General features: G+C 36.7%; 1 protein-coding gene across 2 annotated transcripts in view; it reads left to right on the top strand.

The window, feature by feature from the left end:
• LOC150105224 (uncharacterized) overlaps positions 1-19,925 on the top strand; it is a 378,667-nt gene that overhangs the window by 140,382 nt on the left and 218,360 nt on the right. For both annotated transcript variants that reach the window (XR_016548564.1, XM_090395544.1), the window contains exon 8: positions 8,047-8,219. Coding sequence is in view for 1 of the 2 variants with exons in the window: in XM_090395544.1 (XP_090251670.1) it covers positions 8,047-8,219 (173 nt within the window). In the remaining variant the exon portion in view is untranslated. The remainder of the gene's footprint in view (positions 1-8,046; positions 8,220-19,925) is intronic.

Below are 19,925 nucleotides of genomic sequence, written 5' to 3'. Positions count from 1 at the left end.
TTATTTAAATTATTATGGAAGCAAGTTCTATACTTATTGTAGGATAAGTAGTTGTCATGGATACAAATAGAGGAGTGGTAATGACAATAATATTACAATATTATTGTCATGATTGAGAAGCTCTAATCAGTTGCATGGTTGGTTATGGTTGACCAAAGCCGATCTGTATTTTCTTTCTTTTATGGTCAACATCTGAAATATGTTCTTTCTTTCTAACCTCAAATAATCTGTCCTCAAAGGACAGATTGTCTGTCCTGTGTAGGCTAAACCACACACACACATGGAATTCTTTTTATTCCTGGGTATTTGTAGAAAGGTATGCTATCTTTAGGAGACCTCAGATGCCTACAAACAGTTTAATGTGGGAAACACTACATCGTCATCATCCTGATCTTAATTGAGCAGACTGCATGTCTATCCATCAGTTACTCTGATGCTGCGATCTTTGTAAAGAGATGCTGTTTTAATCGTCAAACTTCCAACATAAGTATTGTGATAGAGTATTTGTATTGGATATTCTGATTATGAGCAGTAAGGTTCAAAAAATTATCAACTTTTTTTTTGGAATAGCTATTGAGAACAAAAAATTAGAGTCATGAGTTCTGTGTTGAGTTGATTATCATTTTGTATAATCTAAACTGCATATTCTGTAGGGTGTGGATTATGCCTAATTTTTGAGAAGGATGGTGAAGGGATGAGGCATGAAGATAATTTTCCATATACATAGATTTATAATACACTCCAAGAGAAACAACACTTTCAAGCTTTTTAATGATGAGAATATCAAGAAAAGGGAATTTTCCATCTTTTTCAAGCTCTAATGTAAATTTGATAGCAGGTTTGTAAGAATTAAGGGAATACAGAAATTGTTGTTGGCTTGGGAGACCATGTTTCCAGATAATAATGATTCCATTCACATATCTTCACCATATTCTGTAGGGTGTGGATTATGCCTAATTATAGTTTTAGACTAATTTTTGTTAGGAAAGTCTTCTCAAAATTCTCTATTTAAATATTATTATTATAGATATTATTTCTATGAGATATTACTTCAGCAGAAATGAAGTTTATGAGAAAAAATGCAAAGTATACCCTATTTGATCACAAAAGAAACAAAGATATTATGAAAGAATTAAACCAAGAACCAGTAATTGAAAAAATTAAAAAATATAAACATAGATGGATGGAACATGTTCAAAGAATGAAAACAGAAAGATTACCAAAACAAGCCTTAAAGTACAAGCCATTAGGAAAAAGAAAACCAGGACGTCCTCTTTATCGATTCAACGATGACTTCTAAGGCCTGAACATGCCATACTAGGCCTACATCCTTGATACGTATGATGATGATGATATTATTTCTGGGAAAATTCCCATGTTACTCATCTTAAAAAACTATTATTTATACGGCTATTTTAGCCTATTTCGGTTTAGGAGTGTCCCTTATTTTAATTACATTGGCTTTTTACGCAAGAATTTTTTAGGGCATAAATATATGCAGACTAATAGAGGAAGAAATTTTGCACATACCTTGTTTGGATATTAGGAGGTCTTCGTTCTCCATACTTTTGCTGTTAGGTCGATAAAGGGGGTAGGAAATGTGTGTGTGTGTGTGGGGGGGGGGTTGTTTGAGGCAAGGTGGGAAAATTAAATTAGGAAACCTGGGTTTTTTAAAAATGATATATATACACACACACACACACAGTAAAACCCTGTTTTTACGTTCCCGCAATTTACTTTTTCCGTTGGTCCAGTCTTAAGGCCTATTTTTACGATATGTTGTTTTCCCGCCATTAACAACTTGATGTGTATGTTATTTCCCGTGATTTGCTTTTTTTTTCTCGGGTGGCAATACTGATTTTCAAATCGATTTCTGTAGAAATCTGCACATTTCTGTTCCCAGATAGCATTGCTTTTGGCAGAAGTTTCGTTTCCGCCATGTCGGTGACTTGCACGGTTGCAGCAGTAATGTAGTGATGAGTGATATCATGATTTTTCAATCACAGTACGAATTGATATTGCAGAATTTTTGCTACGTAATTTAGCATGTGAAAGTTGCTTTCAAGTTGTGGTGGTTGATTATCCATGTTAGTAACATGGAGAAAAAAGACAGAAAATATATTTCGGTAGAAGAAAAGATGGCAATTCTGCGATGTGTAGATTGGCATGCCGGAACACGTGTGCATTTAGTAAAAGAACTTGGACTCTCCATTCCACTTTGAACACAATAGTAAAAAACAGGTCAAGCATTGAACTCAATGCAAAACAATCTGGCACTATGTCAAAACAACGAAAAGCAAAAACAATCAAGAATTAAAGATTTTTTTTAAATAGATAAATGTAAGTAATTGTAAATTCATTTATTTTCAGTTATTAAATTTTGTTATGCAGTATGTAGACTCACATACTAGCAGTAAGTCATCTATTAGCCTTTTTTAATCTTTTTTTTTACATTTCGTGCTATTTACACTTTTTCCTATCAGTCCCCTGAAAAGTGTAAAAAAGAGGTTTTACTGTATTATTATATTTAAGGCTATTCTTTGGGAAAAAAGAAAGGGATTTATGGGAAACAGAGCCAGGGAGATCATTAAAAACAGAGCATTGTGAGCCATTTCGATCGTGTATCGTCATCAGAACATTTCGGGAAAAGTGTAGGGCTATGTCATGACGACTTGGTGTATCTGCCTTAGAAGGACTTTTGTTTTTGCTTATTGGTTGGAGTCGTGACCTAATTTTTATGTTGTGGAGCTTCCAACACTCAGAAATTAGGTAGGGTCAGCGGACGTTGATTGAGTTTTCGTCACATTTTATGGCTGTTGTTTCCGATATTCTAAGTGTTGTCTTGTTTGTCTATTATTATGACCTTGTCAATTTGCGGGAATATGTTTCTGTTCAAGGGTGTGAACTGCTATTTCTGTCTTCCCTGTACTCCGTATTTTATTTTTCTTTTTGATTTTGCATTTTTTTTTGTGTTTAAATGTTCTGGAATAGGGATGTTACAGTCACAGAAGTGTTCTTGTAGTCTAGCCCATAAAGACCTGATGGTAGAACCTGTGTAAGTGATATTGCAGTCTTTTTGGAAAGGAATTTGTAGACTACATTGTGGTATTCTAGCATTTTTTTGTGTGTGAGAGATTTAGTGGGTTTTAGGAGAGTTGCTAATTTTTGGTTCGTGGTGAATACTAGCTTATAGTCCGTGTGTTTGCAAATGTATTTGTTGGCGTCAAAACAACCTAGGGTTGTTTTGATGGGTTTTTGCTGTTCTGTTTGCATAATTTATTAGTTGTGTGGGATAGTTGTGATTTTTAAAAATCTGTTTTAAATTATTTAATTCTATGTTGAGATAATTACGGTTAGTTGAGAATTTGTAAGCATTTATAACTTGTGATAGGATGACCAATTTTTTTAACTGAATATGGATGGTATGAACTGAAATGGAAGTAGTTTCCGATATGTGTGGATTTGTGGTATATTTTCGTGGCTGTTTTATTGTTAGTTCTGATTAATACCAGGTTTAAGAAATTGATGGATTTGTTCTGTTCAGTTTCCATGGTGAATTTTAGTCTGTTGCTGTTATTGTTAAGGGATGTTTGTAAGGTAGTGATGTGTGTAGGTTCTCCAATGCATAGAATGTCGTCCACGTATCTGCCATAAAAGGTGATGCCGTGGGGGGGGGGGATAGAAGTGATTCTATGTGTGCCAGGAATATATGTTGTTATTGAACTTAAAGAAGTTAGCTGATATTATGAGTTTGATCAAGTTTATGATGTCATTTGGTGTTAATTTTGTGGGTGCGTGCAGAGTGTGGTCCTCTGTGAGTAGTGTGTACGATGTCTAATGTTCTGGGGACATCCAAGTTAGTGTATAATGAAGTTGCATCCTACGAGGAGAGAACATCTTCTCGGGATAAAGTAATGTTATTTATTTTTTTAAAAAAATACGGATGACCTATTCCAGAAAATAAATAACATTACTTTATCCCAGGATGACGTTCTCTCCTCGTTGGATGCAACTTTATTATACACTAATGTGGACATCCCCAGAACATTAGACATTGTACACACACTACTCACAGAGGACCACACTCTGCACGCACCCACAAAATTAACACCAAATGACATCATCATAAACTTGATCAAACTCATAATATCAGCTAACCGCTTTAAGTTCAACAACAACATATATGTTCAAATTTTTGATCTCCATATGGGCCAAAATATCAGTGAACAACTAGCAGAATTATTCCTGGCACACATAGAATCACTCCTCCCCTGTCATCACCTGTTATGACAGATACGTGGATGACATTCTATGCATTGGAGAACCTACACACATCACCACCTTACAAACATCCCTTAACAATTACGGCAACAGACTAAAATTCACCATGGAAACTGAACAGAATAAATCCATCAATTTCTTAAACCTGGCATTAATCAGAACTAACAACAAATTAGCCACAAAAATATACCACAAACCCACACATATCGGAAACTACCTCCATTTCAGTTCATACCATCTATATTCAGTTAAAAAATCAATCATCTTCTCACAATTTATAAATGCTTGCAGATTCTCAACTAATCGTAATTATCTCAACATAGAATTAAATAATTTAACACAGGTTTTTAAAAATCACAACTATCCCACACAACTAATAAATTACGCAAACAGAACAACAAAAACCCATCAAAACAACCCTACAACCGAAACAGACTTCCCAACACGAAAGATTATCAAACTGCCATACATACAAAACACATACAAAGCCTACAAATACATTTTCAAACACACGGACTATAAGCTAGTATTCACCATGTGGATATCCCCAGAACGTTAGACATTGTACACACAATGTCTAATTAGCAACTCTCTTAAAACCCACTAAATCTCTCACACACAAAGAAATGCTAGAACACCACAATGTAGTCTACAAATTTCCTTGCCAAAAAAGACTGTGATATCACTTACACAGGTTCTACCATCAGGTCTTTATGGGCTAGACTTTATGGGCCACAAGAACACTTCCGTGACTGTAACATCTGTACTCCAGAACATTTAAACACAAAAAAAAACGCAACATCAAAAAGAAAAATAAAATACAGAGTACAGGGAAGACAGAAATAGCAGTTCATTCCCTTGAACAGAAACATATCCCGCAAATTGACAAGGCCATAATAATAGACAAACAAGACAACGAAACAATACTTAGAATATCGGAAACAATGGCCATAAAATGTGACAAAAACTCAATCAACATCCACCGACCCTACCTAATTTCTGAGTGTTGGAAACTCCACAACATAAAAATTAGGTCACAACTCCAACCAATAAGCGAAAAGTCCTTCTAAGGCAGATACACCAAGCCGTCATGACATAGCCCTACACTTTTCCCGAAATGTTCCAATGACAATACACGATCAAAACGGCTTTCACCCGGTTAACGCTCTCCCCCGGTCCTGTTTCCCATAAATTCCTTTCTTTTTTCCCAAAGAAGCACCCTTAAATATAATAATATACATATATGTATATATATTATTTTTTAAAAAACCCAGGTTTTCTAATTTAATCTTCCCCCCTTGCCTCAAACAACCACTCCACACTTCTTATCCCCCTTTATCGACCTAACAGCAGAAGTATGGAGAACGAAGACATCGTAACATCCAAACAAGGTATGTGCAAAATTTCTTCCTCTATTAGTCTGCATATATTTACCTCTAAAATACACTTATAATGCCTTAAAAAAATTCTTGAGTAAAAAGCCAATGTATTTAAAATAAGGGACACTCCTAAATGGAAACAGGCCAAAATAGCCGTATAAATAATATTATTATTATTTGTCACCTCCAAAGACTCATCGAGGGAGGGCATCTACACTACAACTCTGCTTCCACCACTCATAATTGGCTGCAACTACACCAACGACATCTACCGCTGACCGCCACCACTGGTATTTCCACAGACAATTACAAACATCCATGCCCACGGCGGGATTCGAACCCGCAGCCTCTTGGCTGGAGACGGACATGCTAACCCCTAAGATATGTTACACTATAATAGATTCAAATTCGTTAATTTATTCCTTGAAATGTGGGAAACACATTAATCTCTCAAAATTCTCTATTTAAAAATGTTACACTATAATAGATTTAAATTCATTAATTTATTCCTTGAAATGTGGGAAACACTACATCATCATCAACATCCTGATCTTAATTGAACAGACTGCATGTCTATCCCTAAGGTTTTGGAAGTAATAGCCATAAACTTTCATAATTTTTATTATTATTATTATTATTTTTTTTAATTACAAAACTATACCTGACCTGGAGAGAGGTAGAGGGAAAGACTAATGCTAAGAAGTGAACTTATCTTCAGATGATTTCCCCATGATACTGTGTAGATGTGTGTGTGTGTGAGAAAGAGAGAGAGAGAGGTGAAAGTATGGAATGGCAGGAATTGTGTCCAAATAGCCTTAGCAATGGACAGCTTGTGTGTATTTCTTGAATAAGTTATTCAATTAAAATACACATTCCATTAATTAATTGCAATCATTATTTATTTATAATGCAAAGTTTTCTTTGTTTCTTTGTAAAATATATGTATAAGTATGTAATAATGGTCAAAAGTGAACGTATACATAAATGGCTGTGTTGACATCAGAGCAGAACACTTCCGAAACCAAAAACTGATGTTCTTCAGTGTGCATAGAGAAATTAGACATATAAAGCAAGAAAGTACTGAAGAGGAATGCGGAGTAATAATATTTCAGTGAAGTTTTTGGAAGATATTTACCTCCATACAAAAATACATACATGTTGACAGCTATGTCACTAACCACAGCGAAGAATCCAGGTGTAACTGACATAATCTGCCTGGTGTCATGCATCTTTTCTTTCACTGTCAATGCTGGTGAAATGGGGAGTGCTAAGAGAAGAATAATAGCTACAAGCCTAGAAGGAAAGCATAGCATTGATAGTGGTAAATTCAAGTATGGATATTTGGATGCAAAACATCATTAAATTTAAGGAATGCAATGGAGATTTCATTAAATAAGTGCATGAACATACAGTCTGTTAAAGGCAACTGGTATATACCAATATTTTCAAGCTGCTTTTTACCGGAATTTTTTCAAATGAAATTGAAGGAACCGTTGAACATTCCTACTATTATTAGTGATTGGAACAGAAGAAACTAATATATACTTCTTTTTTGTTTGAATGTTCTCTCAACTAATAGAAGGTAGAACTGTTTTGTTTCTTTAGATAAATTCTTCTCTCATAGTAAAGGTAGAATGGATAATTACTAATACCTTGAACTCCAAATGCAGAACAGGCAATTGATGTAATTATCTGCTCTGTTTAGTTTATTTCTAGTTGTTTAAAGTGTTGTTGATATTTGGGAAGATTTTTTTTCAACCATAGTATCACTGTTATTCATTGTATCTTTCATCATTGGTGATGTTAGAAACATATAGAGCAGGAACATTCAATAGGGACAAAAGATTGTGCATATGACATCTGTTGAATCACAAGTACCTCTTTAAATGGAAGAGATGCTGGCCTTGTAGCTTGTTATAGCATGTTCAGCATACTCATCAAGGCCGTCACCAAGGGAAAAAGAAGAGGGAGATAACTTTTGACCTAGTCCTGAGATGAAAAATGGCAATAACATTTCAGACCTTCAGTAAGCAGGGTGGTGGTCATTTTTTCTGGGCTGTGAAAATCATCACCCAAAGGTTGAGTTGGCAATTTTACCAACTAAGGAAGATATGCTTATGAGGCAGCAGTACTCAATTAGATTTGTACGAAAACAGAAATACCATAATAACAAAGGAAATCTGCAAGAAATCATTTGGCTTTCATCACTGATTATGAAATTCTGTGAAACTAATATCGGTAGTTTATGTGCTGAGACAAGCAGATCAAATGTTGTGTAATATAATTTATATATATATATATAAACATATCTTAGAGACCTTATGGTAAACTTTGTACTTGGAAAATACCAAAAGCAGGTTATGTTGATAAAATAAATTCTTTTCAGCCTGATCGCCAAACACTTATGTGGAGTGCTACATGGCCTAAGGAGGTACGTGCCTTAGCAGAAGAATTTCTTAAGGACTATGTGCAAATCAACATAGGAGCCCTTCAGCTATGTGCAAATCATAATATCATGCAAATAGTGGAAATATGTGAGGAACAAGAAAAAAATCAAAGGTAAGCATGTTTTCCCTCAAAATCATGTTACTTTATATTAATTTGGATGAAGTGCATAGTGATCAGCTTTATACTTAAAATGGTGATCATAATAATAAGTGATATCACTTAATCTTTTAAATATTTCAACGTAATCAATCCAGAAAGAGTATAAAACAAAATCTACAGGTGAATTTGATTATGCTTAATTTACATGAATGGACTGTTGGTTGGTGATGGCATCTGTTTCCCCCTCCCCATCCCCCCTCGGTGATTCAGACTTTTTTGTGCCTATTTTAAAATGGTATTTGCAACAGCACCATCTACGGGGAGCTTGGTGTGCTAGTTTCAACTCTCTACCTGCGTTATTCAGTTGGAGGCACTTGTTTGGCTAACACATGACAAGCAAAGTGGCCGTAATGTTAAATATTGGTAAAGTTCACCAAAGAATGGCTTTCTCCAAGCACTATCAAACAGCAATTAGATGGTGTTTATTGGGAAACTTCTCCTTCATTTTCCACCATGTAGGAATGGCCTAAACAGTTTCGCCTGGGAAGAGAGAGCATCGAAGATGATTCTCATGATGGTCGGACTGAGGGAAATGTCTCTCTTGTTGAGGAGGAACTGCTCAGTGACATGGTTGATGCTAAAAGAAATCTCAGCAAAATGAAACCATGGTCCTTTATTATGATTCTCTTTTCAAAAGGGAATCCATTGATTAGCACAAACCAGGCAAAGCACCGCTGAGAAAAGCCAAGGTCACTCCACAAGAAGATCATGGCAACAATCTTTTGGGATTGCCAGGGAATTCTCTTGATTGACTTCAAGGAAAGGAATACCACCATGAATGCAGAATATTATGCTTCACTCCTGCATGAACTGTGTGATGCATAAAAGAGAAGAGACGAGAAATACTGAGTCATAGTGTTTGCCTGCTCCACGACAATGCTCCAGTCCATATGGCTTTTGTTGCAAAGGCTGCTGTGGCTTCCAGAAGATTGAACACCCACCATACAGCCCAGATCTGGCACCCAGTGACTACTATCTCTCCTTGAAACTGAAGAATGACCTTCGAGGAAGAAATTTGTAGATGACAATGAGGTGAAAGATGGAGTTTTAGACCATTTTGCAAAAAGTACAGTCTATTTTTTAAAGGGCATAGAAATGTTAATTCATAGATGTGAAAAGTGTGTTGAAGTAAAGGGAAATTATGTTGAAAAGTGACACAGTTGTTTTCTTTTTGTCACCTCTAAAAGTTAGGTTGGAAACTTATGGACCACCATTGTAGCTCTTTTTCATTATCAGACTAGTGTTTTTAATTTCTTAATCTAAATACTTAATCTAAATTGGGTATCTACTTTGTTGTTTTAAGGATACTTGCGACATAAGACTGAATGATATAATCACGTTCACGGGGAAAATGCTACCAAAATAACTGGTAAATTAGGAAAACTTTCAGTTATACAAGGTAGGTTACGAGCAAAGATTAATTTCTTAAAAAAGTGCCGCGACAACAAGATTATTCCCAATTTCGCTAAGATTAAAGAAACAATAAAATCTCCTGGAGCTCATAATATTTACCGGAACACAAGTTTATCTCTAATCCGTAATCAACTTAAAGCTGCTAAACGTGATCTTGCTATTCACAGTCATCAGACTTCTGATTTACGCACCTATATATCCACAAATTTGGATCCACATCTTTCTCACATAGTTCTAAATGTAGCTAAACGTTCTACTCAACGTGCTTATAATAAACTAAGTCAACATCTTAACCGTAAATATGAGGCTCTTTCGTCTAAACAATCCAAGCCATTCATAACTCCAGATAATTGGATTGTAAATATATCCGGACGTCCTTTGACTAAAAGCGAAACCCTCATCCTTTCAAAAGGACATGATTTTTCTATTGTTCCAAATAAAATACCATATCTAGATTTCCTAGTTAACATTGAAAGGAATCTTAATCATCTAACCAGCGATAAAGCTAATGCTCTTCGCCTAGAAGTCGCTTCTTCTCTACTTAAGGCTAAACTTCCTCCTTCTAACATATCTCCTTCTGATATGAAATCTTTACAGTCCTTGAAAAAAAATAATCACCTCATTATCACTAAAGCTGACAAGGGAAAAGCAACAGTAGTTATGGACTCAGTAAATTACAGAAGAAAACTTTCTCTTTTGCTTCGAGATCGCTCCACATATCAAGAAATTGATTATAATCCAACCAACAGACAACTAAAGAAATTAAATTCTCTCCTTGATGAAGTCATCAGTTTGGATAAAGACACAATTGAAAGACTTAAAACTCATTTTGCAAGACCTCCTAGATTTTATGGCCTTCCAAAAATCCATAAGATTGACTATCCTCTTCGTCCAATAGTAGATTGCATTGATTCTCCTACTTACCGTATAGCCAAATATCTAGCTAAATTACTGAAATCTTACATTGGCAACTCGAGTTCTTTTTTAAAAAACTCCTCAGATTTCTTAGAAAAATTAAAAGATGTCTCATTACAACCTACAGATCTTATGGTTAGTTTTGATATAGAATCTTTATACACCAATGTACCTCTTAAGGAAACTTTAAAACTACTTGCTGACATCTTTCCTCAAGATATTATAAAACTATTCGATTTCGTTATACATTCTGGTTATTTCATATGTCAAAACAAATTTTATAGCCAAGTAGAAGGAACAGCCATGGGAAGTCCTCTTTCTCCAGCTTTAGCCAACTTTTATTTAGAACATTTAGAAAAAGTCCTCTTCACATCTAGTTTCCCTCTACCATCTTTTTGGGTAAGATATATAGATGACATATTTGCTATTTGGCCTCACAGTAAAAACACTTTATCTTCCTTTTTAAACAGTATTAATTCCTTACATCATCGCATAAAGTTTACTATGGAATTAGAAGAAAACAACCAGTTATCTTTTTTAGACGTTCTCCTCATCCGATCATCTTCAAATATTCTTACAACTACAGTATACAGGAAACCAACATTCACAGGTCGTTATATTCTGAAAGAATCAGCCCATCATCCATGTCAAAAAACAGGAATTATAAAATGTCTCATCAAAAGAGCCAAAACTAATTGTTCTACTTTTGATTATCTACAGAAAGAACTTTCTACTATCCAGCAACACATGAAACTCAATGGCTTTTCTGAAAAAAGTATTCAACGTCTTCTTACATCTTATAATCCTCCACAAAACAACAAAGATTCAATACGTCGAGTACCTATTCCTTATATCTCCGGTATTTCAGAACCTATCGCAAGAATTTTGAAGAAATATGATTTAACAGCTACGTATTCTCCTATTAACAAATTGTCTTCTCATTTTCCTTCTCCTAAAGACAAACGCTCAACTTTATCTCTTCCTGGAGTTTATCAAATTCCTTGCAACTGTGATCTCTCTTACTTTGGACAGACTGGACGTTCTCTTGAAAAAAGAATCCAAGAACATCAATCATCCATTCTTCACAATAAACCTAAAAAGTCTGGTTTGGCTCAACACGGGATTGAAACTGACCACAGCATCCTTTGGTCCAAAACGCGCCTCTTACATAGATCCCGTTATAGGTTCGAACGTTTGTTCAAGGAAAGCGTGGAGGCCTTGCTCCATCATCCCAACCTGAATCGTAATGACTGCATATCTATATCAAAAATCTGGGAAAGCCTAATCAAGATTACTCATTAATTTTTTTTTTTTTTTTTTTTTTTTTTTTTTTATAGCAAATTCAATCATGTTTCTACTTCAAAATATTTCGTTTCATACTTAGTGATATAACATCACGCGGCATGTTCTAATTTCAACGATCTATTGTTAGTATTCTAGCTTGTATATTTTTTTTTTTTTAAACTGTTCTTGTAATACCACCGACGATGGTCTGCTATTTCCAGACCGAAATATTTGGTTAAATAAATATCTTTCTTGTGATTACGTGATTATATCATTCGGGTATCTACTTTGATACTGAACGAACGAGGATGGGCTGGCAATTTGGGATTTAGCCGACCAAATTGTATTCTTATTGGTTAAACCAAAATAAAAAATGATGGTACAACATGACAAAATTTCATGCCGGCTGGGGCGTCGCCCGGTTAAACAAGGCCCCCGTTGTTTTCGCCAGGGAACCAGGGCGAACAGCGAAAAGTCAACTACTGGAACAAATCTGAAAACAAACCCCAACTCAACATCACCAGAGTTAAAGATCGGTACTATCAACGTAAGAAGCCTGAATGGCAAAGAAATGGAGCTAGCTGAGGAATTAGATAAGTACCAGATCGACATAATAAGGGTGACTGAAACAAAAAAGACCAAAACTGGTGAGATCTTTCTGAGCAATAAATACAAAATGTTATATTCAGGCAGTGACAATCAAGGAAAAGAAGGAGTAGCCATAGTATTCAACACAAAATACGAGGCTAATCTTCTTGAATGGCAGTCAGTCTCAAGTAGAGTAATGTGGGCAAATATGAGAATGGGGAACTGGACAATGAGACTATTTGTGCCTATGGTCCCACAGAAGGTTTTACTAAGGTAGAAGTGGAGGAATTTTTTGAGGCTTTAGAAAAAGCAGCTGACACAATGAAAAAGGAAAAGTTGGTCCTTGTTGGGGATCTAAATAGTAGAGTAGGAAATGAGTGTGAGACATACAAAAATATTTTGGGAAAATTTGGAGAAAAGAGCAAAGCTAATAATAATGGCAAATATCTGTTGAATTTCTGCTCAGGACATGGACTGGTTATTACTAACACCATGTTCCAACATAAAAATGTGCACAAATTCACATGGAGAGAAGAGGCTAGGAATAAGAAAAGTCTCATTGACTATGTTATTGTTGATAGTGATGTTTTCTCCCTGGTGCAGGACACCAGAGTGTACAGAGGATTTGAAATTGGAAGTGATCACTATTTAGTCTTGAGCAGGATAAAATTGAATTTCATATTGAAAAGAATAACATGTAAGAAAGTTTTAAAGCGAATAAAAGTTGAGCAGCTCTCAGATGTGAACTGTAGACTAAAATACAGAAATATTATTGAAAAGAAAATGAAAGAGTTTGAGAACAGGAATCAAACCTTGGAGATTCAGTGGCAAACTCTGAAGGAAACATTGATTGATTCTGCCAGAGAGGCATGTGGTGAGGTTGTGTGCAAGGATAAAAAAATCAGAACTCCCTGGTGGACACAGGAAGTTAAAGAGGCAGTGAAGGAAAAGAAGAAAGCATATCAAAAGTTCCTGGCAAATAAGTCAGCTTTTACTCTTACAGAATATAGAGACAAATGTAAGAAAGCTAAACAGTGTGTAAAACTAGCTAAACAAAAGTCATGGGAGGACTTTGGCAAGAATATAGAAAATAAATATCAAGAAGGTGGCAAAATATTCTGGAGGTTGTTGAAGAAGCTTAGGAATGGAGGAAAATAGAGATGATAAAGGTGAAATGAAAACAGGAGAAAAAGATATCCTTGAAGTATGGAGTAATTACTTTGAAAAACTGCTAAATGAAACAAGCAGTGATGACAGCACAGTGATAAAAAACACTGACCAGGCATTCAGTCAGGAATACATATCCATACTTGAAGTAGAAAAAGCCATCAAAGGCTTGAATTGTGGAAAGGCAGCAGGAGTAGATGATATTCGACCAGAAATGCTGAAGTATGGTGGTATAAGAGTCTTACAGTGGCTGCACTGCATAGTTCAGAAAGCCTGGACAGAGGGACGAATTCCCGATGATTGGAGTAGAGCTGTCATAGTACCCATATATAAAAAGGGAAATAAAACTGAATGTGAGAATTACAGAGGTATTTCCCTACTGAGTGTTCCTGGCAAGATCTATGCAAGTATACTTGAGAAACGGTTGAGAAGAATTGTGGAAGAAAAGCTCGGTGAAGAACAAGCTGGATTCAGGCCAAATAGAGGCTGTCAGGATCAGATCTTCACTTTACGACAAATAGTCGAGAAAGCATGGGAATATAACAAAGATCTGTATTTAAGTTTTGTCGATTTGGAAAAGGCATATGACAAGGTGCCAAGAGAGAAGCTATTCAATACGCTGCAGCTATATGGTGTCAATGGGGCATTATATCAAGCAATACTTAGTCTTTATTTGAGTTGTGTGTCAGCAGTTAGAATTGAAGGAAGTACAGGAAGATGGTTTAATGTTAAATCTGGTGTGAGACAAGGATGTACATTATCCCCTCTGTTATTCATTATCTATATGGATCACATTATGAAGGAATGTGGTATTAAACCTGATATCAAAATTGGAGATGTTAATGTCAGCTCTTTGCTTTATGCGGATGATGTTATACTTCTAAATAAATCCACTACAAGTCTGCAAGATTCTCTGACTAAATTGAATAGCTGTTGTAATAGATATGGTATGGAAGTCAGCAATAAAAAGACAAAGACAATGAAAATAGGCAGAATCATTGAAAATGTCAACTGTGTTGTGAATGGAGAACCTGTGGAACAAGTAAAACATTTCAGCTACTTAGGCACAATTTTTACTGAAGATGATAAACTAAATATAGAAATAGACAACAGAATCAGCAAAGCTGGTATCGTGGGAAGTCAATTGAATAAATTCATATGGAATATGAAAGAAATTAGTCGGAACACTAAATTAGCTGTATACAAGACTGTGTTCAAACCAATTTTAACTTATGGATCTGAGAGCTGGGTCAGAAGTAAAACACTTGACCAAAGACTAGAGACCACAGATATGAGAGTCCTGAGAAAGATTATAGGCGTGAACAGATGGCATCAATGGCAATATCATATTAAAAACGAGGATATTAGGAAAGAACTTGACATTGTGTGCATCCAGGAATGCATTAGCAGAGCTAATCTCAGGTGGTATGGTCACCTAAACAGAATCGGCGAGGAAAGATTAGCAAAACAAGTGTTCTCTGTCAGGTTGGAAGGAAAACGACCCAGAGGAAGACCAAGATATAGGTGGATTGATACGGTACAAAGTTCCTTAGACGATAGAAATATAAGATCTGATAATGTTGGAGTCTTGTTACTATCCTGTACACCCCTTGAGGGTACATGGCAGGAATTTGATGATGATGATGATAATCTAAATACGTGCTCTGATCAAGTTATCACAATAATTTTTGTTGAAGCAACGAACTTCAGTCTTCATCTCTCATTCTGTTCAAAATCTTTGTGCATTGTCCAAGGCATCATTCAGCTAGTGTGCCAAAACAATCCTGCTTCAGTCTCGCTCAGCATTTTAGAAAGCCTTTAACAAATTCAGGACTCACATTGAAAAAGCCAAATGCCAATAACCCCTCATCCTACACAAACGCCCGTTATTTCTTCTAGTCCCTTTCTGAGTGCATTGAGCGCAACTTCTGCCTTCAGTTGGTGATTCCTTATAGGGAAAACCACTATAAAGCAGCTGTGAGCTTTAATAAACTATGAACAGTTCCTTTGTAAGCTCCAGTACTATTTTAAGATCACTGTTGCAAACAGCAAAAGTTCAAAACCTTCATTATAGCAAACTGAACATCACTTTCCAGCCATCTGATAGCTTCATTGCTGTGGCAGAAATATGAAATGAAATCACTATGCATTAGTAATGAGGTAGCTCTGTGTAATGTTTATTATTAACTGCTGAAAACTGTAAACTTTATTGCAGTGCAGGAGATACTCGCTATAGTAAATCTCTAGGGACCAGAGAAATAGTTTGTTTTAATAGATGGTTTACTATGGTGAATTTTTTAAAAAAAGATCCACTCCACTCAAGAAAAAAAAGGAAATGGTGGGAAATAGAATTAAGGCAATCACTGAAAATAAAAAAAGAAAATCAAGGGGAAAAAACAAAGATTGGGGAAATCATAATTTGACAACAGAACACAAAGGTTTAGTAGGAACAAACTATTTCTCTGGTCAAATAACATGAAAGAAAGTACAAATTCAAACTATAATGGAAGGCATATAAGAAAGAACTAGAAGAGCATGAAATTATAAAAATGATAATGGAATTAAGGTTTAAACTTTGAAATTAAATCATAATAAATTAAATTTGTGCAGTGTATACAGTTAAAATCCAAAATAACCTGAAAACTTCAGCAGTCATTCAACTTTATACTTGGTCACCTCCACTTACACAGAGGTCACAAATGATGAACACTAGTCTGTCATTCAGCTTATGGGGAGGAGAAAAGTGATTGTCACAGCTGTTGTGAAGAAGTCAGCTTCCTATTTAGAAAGCTATAAATTCATGCTGTTCTATTAGAACTGTAAATTATACAAATATGGTGCATTTTTTATTTTTATTATTTTTGTTTTTTATATCTAATCCACACACGAAAGGTACCACAAGACCTATAGTACACTAGTGTCATGTGTGGGCAAGAGGAATAGAAGAAAGGAGGAGTCTGTTCACATTTTGCTTGAACAGCTGATGGTTGTAGTCTTTTGGGAAAGCAGAGTGGGCAGAAGTAGATGGAATAAAAAAAGGAAGCAGCAATGTTGGTTCAGTGAATTTTAAGGTGGACTGTAAACAGGTGTTGGTTAGCAGTGACTCTTGTTTTAATGAGTTTGGAGGAGAGTGGAGGAATAATAGTGGTCAAATTCAGTAGAGCAATGCCAATAAAAGTATCTGTAGAAGAGGCAAGAGGCAGAAACTGAACGTCTATGAGAGAGGGATTGAACTGGGTTTGTGAGAGAGTGATCATTAATTAGCTGGATTGCCCTCTTTTGGATAGAATGGAGCAATTATAGAGAGGATTTTGGTGCACCATCCAAAATATGGGAGCAATATTCCACGGCTGGGCAGATTTGGGCTTTGTATAGAGTTAGCTGTGAATGTGTGAAGTAGTGTCTTGTGCAAAAAAGTACACCAAGTTTTTTGGCAGCTGTAGTTGAAATATGGTTGTGCCAGGAAAGATTAAAGGTGCAAGTCGTGCCAAGAAGGGAAATCTGATTGTGTTTGAATGTCTCATTATTACTGAAGGTTACAGGGAGGAATGTGAGCTCTTTCTTGCGAGACATCAGAGAGAACTGGGTTTTGGTGGCATTGAAGTTTACAAAGGTTGACCTTGCCCCACTGGGATATAGCTAGATCTGAGTTCAGGTCCCTGGTCATGGTAGATCTTGAGTATTCTAATACTTGAGCACTAACAGGCTTGTCGAATGAAAAGGAGGAATGGAGTGTGTGTACTGTCATCATCATCATCAGAGCTATGGATAGGATTGGAAGTCTATGAGAGCAGGTTCGTTTATATACGAAGAAGAGAGTGGGTGAAAGAACAGAACCCTGGGGGTACCCCTGTATTGGTGGGGAAATCTGAGGAAAGTAAGCCATCTACCATGACAAGTAGTGAGCAACCAGCGAGAAAGTTCACGATCCAGTTGCAGGCGTGGGAGACATGGAGGGAGCCGTTCTTTGTGGAGTGAAGGGAACTTTTCCCAGGTCATCAATGAAGGAATTGGTAGACAAGAGTGATTACATTGCTGATGCAAGTAAATTGGCCTTATCTTTTGGTGAGTGACTTCAGTACCATCTGGATGCGAGAGTGGTGGTAAACAGGGTGGGTAGAAATTGCATCCAATGGTCTTGGCAAGGGACCAGAAGGAGTGACTGCCATTTGGGCAGGAGGCAAGTTTGCAGCATTTGGCCCTTTCAAAATCTGACTTTGACTTGGTGATGATTCTTTTGCAACTGTTGCAGGCTGTAGTATAGGTAGAGAGGGCAGCTGGAGATTTGGTCTTGAACCAGTTGTGCTAAGCAGAGGTTTTTTCTTTTACAGCATTGGCACAGTTTTTTTTGAGAACAAGGCTTGGATGGTGGCTGAGAATATGGAGTGGAATAGGGGATGAAAGCCTTCATTCCTGTGAGGATGATTTCTGTTATTTGGTCTGAGCAGGTGTTTGGATCAGTAGAACTGAAGCAGTAGTTGGACCATGAGGAGGAATAGATCACAGAGGCAGTTGGCACCCTTGTAGTGCCAAAGGACATTAGATGAACTGCTGGGTGTAGGTTGTTTTTCTGCAGTAAAAGACACTTGTATGAGGTTGTGGTCTGAGTTTCCAAGAGGAGAACTGACAGCCAGCCATGGTATACCTGGAAAGGGAGCTTGTTAGGAAGAGGTTAAGAGTGTTGGCAAATTGGAGATGATTGCCTGGTATTCTGGTGGGAAGATTGATGATCCGAGATAGGTCATTGCTGATGGCAAACACCTCAGCATCCCTACCTGCTTGGTTGGTAAAACTGGAGAAGGGGAGCCAATATGAGTTGTGGACATTGAAGTCCTCACTATTGGGGTACTTAGACTGTAAAAATTCGAACTTTAGAGAGAGAAAGTTGAAGAGGTCAGAATGGATGGAATTTGAAGAGCGAGAGAGGGAGCATATGAAAAGGACCGGTTGATTTGGAAGAAAAATTTTGAGCCAAATCAGATCAAGCAGTGGGGATTCAAGGATTTGCAGTCTCTGACATATTAAGTCGGTTCTCACGAATGCACAAGTGCCACTCTTATTTCAGAAACAGCTATGTAATGTGCAATGTGGGCAGTTGAGGTGTACAGTGACTGTTGATGATGCCAGTTGGGGTTCTAAAAGGAATAGTAGTTCAGGTTTTAGATGACTGTAGATAGTGGTGGTGCACATTTTTTGGTAAGAATTTGTGTTGGTGGGTTCTTTGGTTGGATTTCTGTCATCTTTTATGATTTTTTGGTTAGATTTTTGATGTTTTTTATGGGTTCTTTTGAACTACTTTGTGTGGGAGAATTTTTGAGATCCGCAGTAAAAACACATTTCTTTCGGTTGTGGTTCATTGTGTTTGATGATGAAGAGATAAAAAGAAAGTGGGGCATGCAGAAAGAGAGATGACACTCGCAAACACACCGCCCACACAGAGGGGAGTCGGTGTCCTGTCTGTACGTGGTCTCAACAGTTACCCCTGCAGCCACAGTATTTGTTCTCCCTTCAGTCATGAACTGGCAAAATACGTGGCTGCAGGATTTTTCACTAGCTGATTGGGAAGCCTCCAGGTTTGTTACTCCTGGTTCTGTCCCATGTACTAACCAGTGGCTGGCCTGCAGAACCGTTTGACTGTTGTACCTTTTAATTGGGGAGGGTCTGAGTCCCCTACAGTGAGACTGGTTGTCTTTGAGGGTATCACTCTCACTGTGGGAAGAGTGAGGGCAACAGAAACCAGAACATTTTCTCTAGTGACCAGATATGGCTCCAGCCACTTCAGGTCTCTAATGAGCAAGGTGGTAGTATTTCACTGGGTGATGAAAGACATCTACCACCTATGCATTTTCAGTGGCAGTGCTTGCCATCGCCAGTTCCGTTTATGGGATACTGCTGGAAGGTGGAGATGATGCACCATGCATTCGACATTGAGTAGGAATTTTGAAGATAGTGGGGAATGAAGACCTTATTTCTGACATGGATAATTTCTATAACACTGTCACAGCATGTATCTGGTGAATGGAAACAATAGTTTGATCATGGAAAGGAGGAGTAAAAGTCTTGGAAATCTTTCTGCTTGGCACTGTTGTAGTGCCATTCCCCTGGAGATGAAACTTGGATGGAATTATGATCTGAATTACTCCCTCAGTAGTCTACTTGGAAGAGAACTTTTATTTATTTATTTTTTTATGTGGCTTCCATCCATAAAAGGGCAGAAGTGCACATGCTTACCATGGGTTGGTTACGGATTTTTTTTCCTATTTCTATTGATTTTTTAATATATTTTTATGA

This window comes from Typopeltis vanoorti, chromosome 7 (assembly GCF_054136105.1).
Source record: "Typopeltis vanoorti isolate ZY-2024b chromosome 7, IOZ_Tvanoo_1.0, whole genome shotgun sequence".
Taxonomy (NCBI): domain Eukaryota; kingdom Metazoa; phylum Arthropoda; class Arachnida; order Uropygi; family Thelyphonidae; genus Typopeltis; species Typopeltis vanoorti.
Note: the sequence above shows the minus strand (reverse complement) of the source record. Positions and strands in the feature narration are given on the sequence as shown.